The sequence below is a fragment of the Mangifera indica genome, chromosome 8 (genome assembly GCF_011075055.1).
Source record: "Mangifera indica cultivar Alphonso chromosome 8, CATAS_Mindica_2.1, whole genome shotgun sequence".
Classification (NCBI taxonomy): Eukaryota; Viridiplantae; Streptophyta; class Magnoliopsida; order Sapindales; family Anacardiaceae; genus Mangifera; species Mangifera indica.
The window spans coordinates 13,820,686-13,830,053 of NC_058144.1; the positions used below are offsets into that span (position 1 = coordinate 13,820,686).

Consider the following 9,368-nt stretch of genomic DNA (forward strand, 5'->3'; position numbering starts at 1 on the left):
ATTGATCTATACATCCTCGTGTGTAAGGGATACATACTCGTGTACTTTTAGGGAAACTTGAGAATAATGGCAAGAGAAGTTAGCAAAGGTAATATAGGGTTCAATTATGATTAGGAAAGTTTGAAAATGACAAAGCCCTTATAAAGGTTTTTGGTAATAAGAATCATTATGAGTATACCTGACTATGTAGGCGACGACACTTACCCTGATTAGAGTGTTTCGGGTCGAAAACTAGAAACAGTGTATCATGCTAATTTGAATTATTGAGCTGTGTGTAGCGTGATAGTGAAAGTAATAAAACTAGTCTATGTGACCTTGATACCTTTAAATGATTATGCACTGACAACGAGCATTATAACATCGTAGCATATAAATTTCATTATGTACAAATATGGGAATATGTATTATGTTTTATGGATCACTTACTTATGAAGTGTATTTCACTCACATGTTTTGTTTATGTGATTTTGCAGGTAGAGTTTTGGAGCAACAGAGCGACAGTGGGAGAGTCAATGGGTTAGCTCGTGGTGACACATGAAGGTAGGGGCATTATCATTATTTTTCATAATTGGACTTTTTATTTATTTTTAGCTATATTTATTTATTACATACATTGGATTTTACAATTTGGCATTTCAGATTTGTTATTTTGGTTTATAAAATAATAAATACACTTTTGGGGTTGTAAGATAATATTTAATATTTTTCTATGTTTAGTTTAAATATTTATGCATGAAAGTTTTAATTAACCCATCGCTTTAGGTGCATACTTAGTGTGGGGTTGTGTATCAAGAGAGGGATGTTACAAAAAATCTATTTAAACAGACATGATATGCACATTATAAACTTTCTAAAATATATCTCAACATATTTTCAATGTCTAAAAATCATTTTATGCATACTGGAATGTTAAAATAGATAAAAACATTAGTGTTGAAATCAAAAAAGAAGATAACACAATCGCATCTACCATGACAAAAATACGATATACAATATTTCTTCGATGCATAGGTATTCCATTATCATTGTTACCTTTAGGGTACATTAAAAGCCTCTTGAAAAACCATAGTAGCAATGATTGTTGCAACAAGTATGCATTGGCTAGCTATGTTTCTCATATACTCTTTTCCATTTTTCAATAAATCTTCATGAGTACTAGTGAAAAACTGGCAAGTTGTTTTGTCATTTTTGTTCTCCAACTCTCTATATGAAGGTTGGGTCATAAAAATAAAAACACTTTATATGAAAGCATTACAAGCAATTCAACATCCTACATTGTAGGCTTGCATAATTAATTGTATACAAGAAGTTGGTGATAAACTAAATAAATAATACACTAAATAAGCAATAAAATTATGCTTATCTTACATATTTGCAATTCTTGATGCCATTCTAGAGATGCACCTAGCACAATACTCATTGATTTTGGATTTGGGTATTTTATAGCTAGATTTAATCATATATTGTTATCCTTATCTAGATAAGTTGCATCAATTGTTTGTTAAAACCTATAATATGAATTAATTTGAACAAATCACCATTAGGATACATAATTGCAATGTGAAACATGCTCCATTGATCATCATTCTTTTAATGAACCATATCTGGATAAAGGTTGATTACTTTAGCCAAGAACTTGAAGTTCCCTATTTGAGCTGCATCGAATAATAAATATGTCCAAGGCCATATGTATGGCCTGGAAAGTTTTACGAGTCCTCTACCTAAGGGCACCCTGTCATTGTTCTTATTGACAAGAATAGGTGGTAGTCATTTGAGAAGCTTGTGCTTTTGTTGTGACTGACCATTTGGAGGGGATCAGCCTCTCTAGTAATGATGTTGTTGGGGCTACATTGTCAATTCATTGGACGACATTGGTTTAGTCACCAATGATCTCATTTAGTTGTGTTATTGTATTAAATGATAATGGTTGCACTGTAACTATTGGCACTAGTTGGCTTTTAGAAACAAGATTGGATTGAATAATCCAATGAGAGTGACACTATCATTGGAGTCGAATCCTTAAAATATTTGTCACTCATGGTTCCTTTGTTCCTTCTACTGAAGGCCATTTGGGAGAGATGATTTGTGGCGAAAGACTAGAGGAAGAAGCCTGTGTTTTTTTATAGCTGAGAAGAATCTTTCTCAAACCCTCCTTTTAGTGTCAAATTGTTTATGCGAAAAGTCATACACCAATAAGAAATACGCAAGAATGGATCTTGTGCAAAAATATAATAATGATAATTGGAATAATTCTATATCTACTATGTATGGTAATGAATGGAAATAATTATGAGTGAAAGAGATTGTGTGAGAGAATTAAATGCAAGGAGTTTTTAATATGTTTGGTTTGCTCGGGAGGCTATGTCCATATGTATGTTTTTACGTCTCTATGAACAATTATGACATAGTATTGGTTATGATTACAAGAATTCATGTGAAAAATTTAGCACTCCCTTAGCTTTGTAAAGTCCTTTATATTTATAGGACAAGAGATAGGATTACACGTTAATGTAATAATGAAGTATTCCTAATACAACATAGAATCTAGATATTATTCAATCCCAATTTTATGAAAATAAGATAATTATATTAATTAGATAATCACAATTTCATGGAATGTGATAGTTTTTCTATGTAGACATGAGATGATATAAGAAATTGATCTCATCAATGTTGAAGAGTTGAATGCTCCTCACTATCTTTAGGTGAAATGACTTTTATTTGCATTTTGATATTATGTGCAAGTAGACAGTGGCAGAACCATAATTTTTGTTAAGAGAGGCCTCCACAACTCTGTCATTGTTCATCAATCAATGTTTAAACCTCAACTTCAAGAATTTTACTCATAGTATATGCAAATCTCACTTTTTCCCAAACTTATATTTAGTTTTGAAAATACAAAAAAAAAAAAATGGATGGATTTTTTTAGCAAAATAGCTCTCAAATGATACAAAAATCTCACTTTTTCCAAAATTTAAATTTAGAGATTTCACTTAAGTGCACATCATCATTTATAGGTTAAAAAATCTATTAGAAAGAAATTGACTAATAATTACAAGTTAAAAAAAAGGGGTTAGATTAAGGGTAAGCCTACCCTATAATTATTAAAAGATTTTTAAAGTGGTAGGCCTAGACCTTTTCTTAATGGAATTGATTTTGTCCCTTTGGGTAAATAACATGTATGATCAGTAATCAAGTGGTTAGCTAATCATCTCTTGAGTGTTCCACAAGTTGAAAGAACGAAGAGTTCTACAACATAAAAGATACATAACTCTTAATTGCACTTGAGAGAAGTCTTGTGTTAACCGAGATAAGATCTTTCATATAATAAATCAAAAAAGAACAAATAACTGTAATATTAGGTCATTAATGGAATGCAATGCAGCATGTTATATGGAAGATTTTCTAATTGTTTGCAATAAATGAGCAAGATTGAGATGAAGGCATCACATCACTTGTTATGGCATGTACATCTGCATGTCCATGCTTGCATACACTAACCGAATAAAATAAAGTTTTGATGGCTATCAATTCGAATGTGTTATTTTGCATTATAGAAAAGCAAAATGTTGAGACTAGGATAGTTAGGATAAGGGTCTGTTTGCTTTTGTGATGAATTAAGCTCCATGCAAAGTTTAAACGGACCACACCCAACCATATTCATTAGAGAAGAAAGAGTGCGTGCTATAAGATTCTTCAACCTGAAAGTGGAGTTGTTTTTCCCCTTTTTCCAAGACTTTGATTGCCCCTTTTTATCGCTATTCAATTCAGCAGTGTGGATAAGTCATTTCTGCCATACGAACGTGACATGGACAAAGGGAAAGGAAAATTAACAAATCCATGACCCTAATTCCACATCTTTTCTCATATAAGCAGTGTATAACAAGAACTAACAAGCCTACATCATAAAGCAAAAAGAACAATCTTTCAATATTTGGGCGCACTTGACTGAGCATTGAACATTGTAATCTATAGTATTATATAACATAATACAAAATATATGTTTTTATATCATGAATTGTAAAGCTGCTTAGAAATTAAGTGCCTTTATTAAAATGATTCATGGCTTTATTATAATTAGTTATATGATATAATTTTTGCTTGATTTGGTGCATGGATTAAGTAGAGAGAGACAAAATAACAAGAAAATAAGTGTGTATTTTCTTCCTCTTGTAATTAAATATGCGTATATAATGTTTAAATCATCAGTCTTTGATCACTCAACAAGAACAAGTCTCTCTTTTCCTTTCATTTCACCGCAATCTGATACTTCTTGAATTTGTTCTTCACTATTATTGTTCAAATTCAAACTTTTTGGCACCGTAATAACCAACTCCCCAGCAAAACAATTTGCCGTTGTCATCTCTGGTCGCGTGGAATCTGGAAGTCGAAATCAGCACAAATTAAGCTCATACGCATCTAACAAAAATTCATCACCACCGCCCTTCATTTCTTTGATCACCACCTTCATCACCCCGGGATATATCTCAATCACATCAGCCCGAACATTCTGCAGACTCATATCATCGGTTTTAGCCATGAAAAGAAAAGACTCTGAGGTTTCTTGAATTGAAATATCGGCATTAGAGTGAAAAGGGAGTTGAAGGACTTTGGCAAATACGTGAGGGAGTCTCTGGAGCTTGATTGGCCCAGGGTGAACCTTCATGGTAAAAACTTTCTTGATAAACGAGGTTGTTGATGGAATTATATACTTGACAAAATCTTTAAAACATATATTGGTGAAAGAGGGAGAGAGATTTTTAGCTTTGTTCAGAGAGTAGAGAGAATGAGAAGGAGAATGAGAGTGGTGGTGAAGTCAATAGTGGTTATACATAAGAGAAATCTTAGAATTTAGTCAACTTTTGGTGAAGATTCAAACAAGGAAGCTTTTAAACTTTTAGCATAATAGAGGGAAGGGCAGTACTTTAGTACCCGCACGCAACATATGAAACTGCCTTGTGTTCATGACTGAACCACATGTACACTAGATTCCATGATGGCACTCCACCGTCCATGCCTAATTTGCCACAATTTTTTTTTCCCATTTTTTATAATCTAAAATCTCTATATACAATAGAAGTTGAATTAAGAATCTCCATCAATCCTTATAATCTTTGGACAACAAACTTTTATCATTTGATTAACCATCATCAAACATTTGCCACGTAATTAATCATTTCATGCATGCATATGCATTTTGCCTCAGCCTTGATGAGCTATTGATTTATAAAATGATTTGAATATACAGTGACATACCGTAAAGGTTAAAATCACTGTTTCATTGATTTTTTATTGATTGGATAATTATAATGTCTTGTTAAAAATTGTTAATGATTTATGAATAAATAGATGATTAATAATAGATTAATCATAAATATAATAAAAAAATTATAAATTACACACAATAAGGGGTTGATAATCACAATTGAAAAGTTATAAATTTATCGTTTATAAAGTAAATCATACATGAACATTGTGATTTTGAACTTTATTAATAAGTAAATATGAATTTAATCATATCATGATAGATATTTTAGTTATTGTTGAATCTAAATGTATAGAATTAATACAACAAAAGTCAAACAATAATTATCCTAAAGTTTAGGAAAATAAAAGGAAACTAGGAAAACAAAATCCCAACTTTAATTTCCTTTAATACAACTTGTTAAAGCAATAAATGAAAAAGCAGTTAAAGGAAGAAAGAAACGAAGAAAAGGAGTACATCATATCTAAAATGGAAAAGAAAATGCAATGGTTCATGAAGCGGGGAAAAAAAGTGAAGTAACTTTAGGTGAATAGTTGTGTGAAGAGGTGTTAAGCATGGGATCGAAAGAAAGTAAAGTGATAAAGAGAGAGAGAGAGAAACAAGGAGAATGAACAATGCTAAGAGAGAGAGAATGAGAGCATGTACTCACCACTAATAGACTTGGTAAAATGAACGGGTTATTTGTAGGACCTATAGATAACTCATTTAAAAACAGTTTTAAATTTTAAATTTTTGGATCAATACCGGTTTCGAATACGTATCTATAAGTAATAAATATTTACAGGTGGATTAGGTATGCTCGCGGGTCACTCATTATTTTTTTTTTCTATTAATCTTTTTCCTCTTCAACATCAAATTTACAATACATCCAATACAAATTTTATATATTTTCCCTTCTCTTGATATGAAATGAACTCAAATACACCTTGAAATTAAAAAATTTGTTGTCTTGAAAACAAATTTAAAGAATATGAGCACTAAACACTTTATTATAAATGTTTATTCTGTGTTTAATGTTAAAATGCTTCAAATCTATAGAAAAAATTTTATAAATTAAGGTAAATTTTTATTCCTCTATGGAATACTTATATACTTGAAGAGAAAATTATTGAAAATTACAAAATAAATACATTGAAATAATAAAAACATAAGTAAAATAGTGAAAAATTAATATTAGCGAGTAACCAACGTGTCAATCCGTACCCGCAAGGCTGGGTAGGGGTTTTAAAAATCATTATCCTATAATTCGATCCACACCCGTATCGACTTAGCCTAGATTTGGCCCAACTTGCCTGTTTGCCAAGTCTAACCACTTGTAAATTAATAATAATAATAAAAGCGAAAGACTTATGGGTGGTTTAATAGATAGTAGAGCATTTGTAACTAAGTACATGCTTTATGATAGGGTGTCAACTTAACCGTAAAAACAATGTTTTTGCCTTGCACCATCTCACATAAGGGAGGATTCCTTGACATAAGTGAGAACGGAGACATGAGTAAGAACAAAAATAATTATTAAAGCGGGGATGATGATAGAAATATATTTGCCTAACCTTTTCCTCTTCTCATTCTGTACATTTTTTAAAAGTAAAATGTATGAAAATATTCATTATACTTTTAATTATTTATCACAATGTTACTATTATGGTAGTACTTAAGCGAAGGGGATGATAAGATGGTGGGGAAGGGGAGAGAATGGAAATAGAATTATTCCTCACAGGTAGAAGATGGAGATTCCCTGCAATCCCCATAACAACCCATAGCCATCTCTTCTCCAAAATGAGTCGGTGGTTTGGGAGGTGAGGAAAAAAAAAAAGAGAATAAGAAAAATGATTTCTTTTTCACATAATAGCTTTTATTAATGCAAGTGGAAAATATATTGGTAAATGGTTTTTAAATTTAAATGATGAAAAATATTATTTTATCAAGGTGTGGGTGGGAAATAGTCATTCTACCTATCTAATTTACGAAACAATAAAACTTTATAAACTAACAATAGATATTAATTTATACATGAACTATAATGTATCACTGCATGATTGAATTTTATAAGATCTATATATGAAAATGTTAGCTCTGTTTATCAAAATGGAACCGTTTTCTCTTTTGGCCAAAAGACTTATTCCCACCTAAGGTATAGTGAAATCCTAAACTCATACTCTCCAACTTCTAAAAACCTAAACACCCACATATCACCCAAAATATGTTATATTTTTTCATTAGAGTCAAGGGTAGAGCTATCATTTTATCAATAATATTTAAAAAAATTATAATTTTATCTCATTTTTTTCCTCAGGTTTCGAAGACTAACAAGTTTACCCTTGCTTAAACATTTCAAGTTTTAAAAAGTGACTATTTCTCCCTCACAAATAAGTTTTTCTTTTCTCCCCTGTTTGGCCACCATTCCATCACCGATGCCTTCCTCCTCCCACCTTCACTGTTAAAATCGTTTAGATGACCATTGTGGGAGATCGTCTGACTTCGTTGTCTCTTCGTTTGATGAAAAGAAGTGTCATTTCCTCTTGGAAGAGATGGAGATGACATCGACAAAAAGGGATGAGGGAAAATCATCTCCGCTATTCTCTCTTCACCAACAAAATCATCTCTCTCCGCTTTTTGCATTTTTGGCCTCTCTCCTGCACGTTTCCAACATCTTTTTTGCACATGCATTCCTTATACCATTGTGACTTTTGTGGTTTCAGTCAACAATTTTCTTCATAAAAAATGTGCAATTTTGGTCTAACATCAACTTAGGCATTGGAGAGAAAGCAAGGTTGACGTCAGGTAAAGAAGGTGACCATAAATTAAGGAGCTTCATCACCGAAATAGGATGTACAGACCATTAGGGGTGAAATAAAATTTTCAAAAAATTAGCGTGGGTGACTATAATAACAAAAAAAACTTAAAGAAAGGAAACTTTAGAGTTGGGGGTAAATAATCACTTTTCAAAGCTAGAAAATATAAAATTATGCGAAAATTGTTAGTTCTCAAAATTAAAGGGAGGAATGGGATAAAATCATAATTTTTTAATATTATCAATAAAATGATGATTTTATCTTTCATTCTAATAGAAGTTTGGTGATGGGTAGGTGTTTGAGTTTTTAAAAATTGATGGGTATGAGTTTGAGGTTCCATTATACCTTAGGTAGGAATAAATCTTTTGGCCTTTTTTTAACCAAACCTACGGGTTATAATGTAATTTACCAAAGTTAATAAATATGGAAGAGCATTTTAAATTTGGTCTTTATGCCAAACTTTGGTTTTGTGTAAAGTAAAACATCTTGGCACATCATATTAGGAAGGCCTGTTTCATGAATTTTGGAAGCCAAATTATTTATCATTTGGAATACAACTACTTCCAATAAAAGTTGAATGAGAACTTTTTTGTTATAAATTTTAGATAATTGGGAAAAGAATTGAAAGAAAGATGAAGGAAAGATGAAAGGCTTAAAAGTGAATCAATTTATGTATATCTTTCTTCCAAATGAAGAGAAGAGAGAGGGTGGTATTTCTACAAATTATTGTCGCCCCTTCAATCAAGAAAATGGCCATTTTCTAAAGTTAATTTCCAAGGTATTTAATGTGTTAACATTAACTTTTTGGCCAAAGTTTATCATGTGGTGGAAAAATTCACCATATATAACACTACCCCTTGAATTCTTACTACTTACAGATAAATATATTAACTCTGCTAAAGAAAAATCTAATGTGATAAAAATCAAAGCAAAAAAATATAATTATTTAATATCCTGTAAAGTGAGATTGGAAGTGCTAAATTGTTTTATTAAAAACCTTACTAAGAAAATTTAGTGAAGAGAAAAAACGTACAGTATACATTTTGTCCAAAATATGATAAACTTAAAAAAATTTGCTCCCCCTCTTTGTAATAAGATAAATTTGGTTACTTCTTGAGCCGTCGCATACTGATGTTATATACTAACTTTTCAAATGTTGATGTCAATAATATCTTAGTGAACAAATCTGCAAGACTCTCATTGGATCTTATTTATTTAACATTAATCTTTCTGTTTTACTAGAGCTCATAAGTGTAAAAGAATTTCAATGAAATCTATTTGGTTCTATCTCTTTTGATGTATCCACC

At 31.2% G+C, this 9,368-nt stretch overlaps 1 protein-coding gene across 1 annotated transcript; it reads right to left on the minus strand.

Annotated features, from left to right (window-relative positions):
* Positions 1-4,216: 4,216 nt before the first annotated feature.
* On the minus strand, positions 4,217-4,666 carry LOC123223999. The gene is made up of 2 exons (XM_044647483.1): positions 4,438-4,666; positions 4,217-4,380 (listed from the first exon to the last, which is right to left on the minus strand). Exons 1-2 carry the CDS (start codon positions 4,664-4,666, stop codon positions 4,217-4,219), a joined length of 393 nt encoding a protein of 130 aa, XP_044503418.1.
* Between the last annotated feature and the right edge of the window lie 4,702 nt (positions 4,667-9,368).

Coding starts and splice junctions, on each gene's coding strand:
- LOC123223999 (XM_044647483.1), bottom strand. CDS start 4,666: ATGAAGGTTCACCCTGGGCCAATCAAGCTCCAGAGACTCCCTCACGTA. Junction 4,381..4,437: donor CAAAGAAATGAAGGGCGGTG/GTGATGAATTTT, acceptor TTCGACTTCCAG/ATTCCACGCGACCAGAGATG.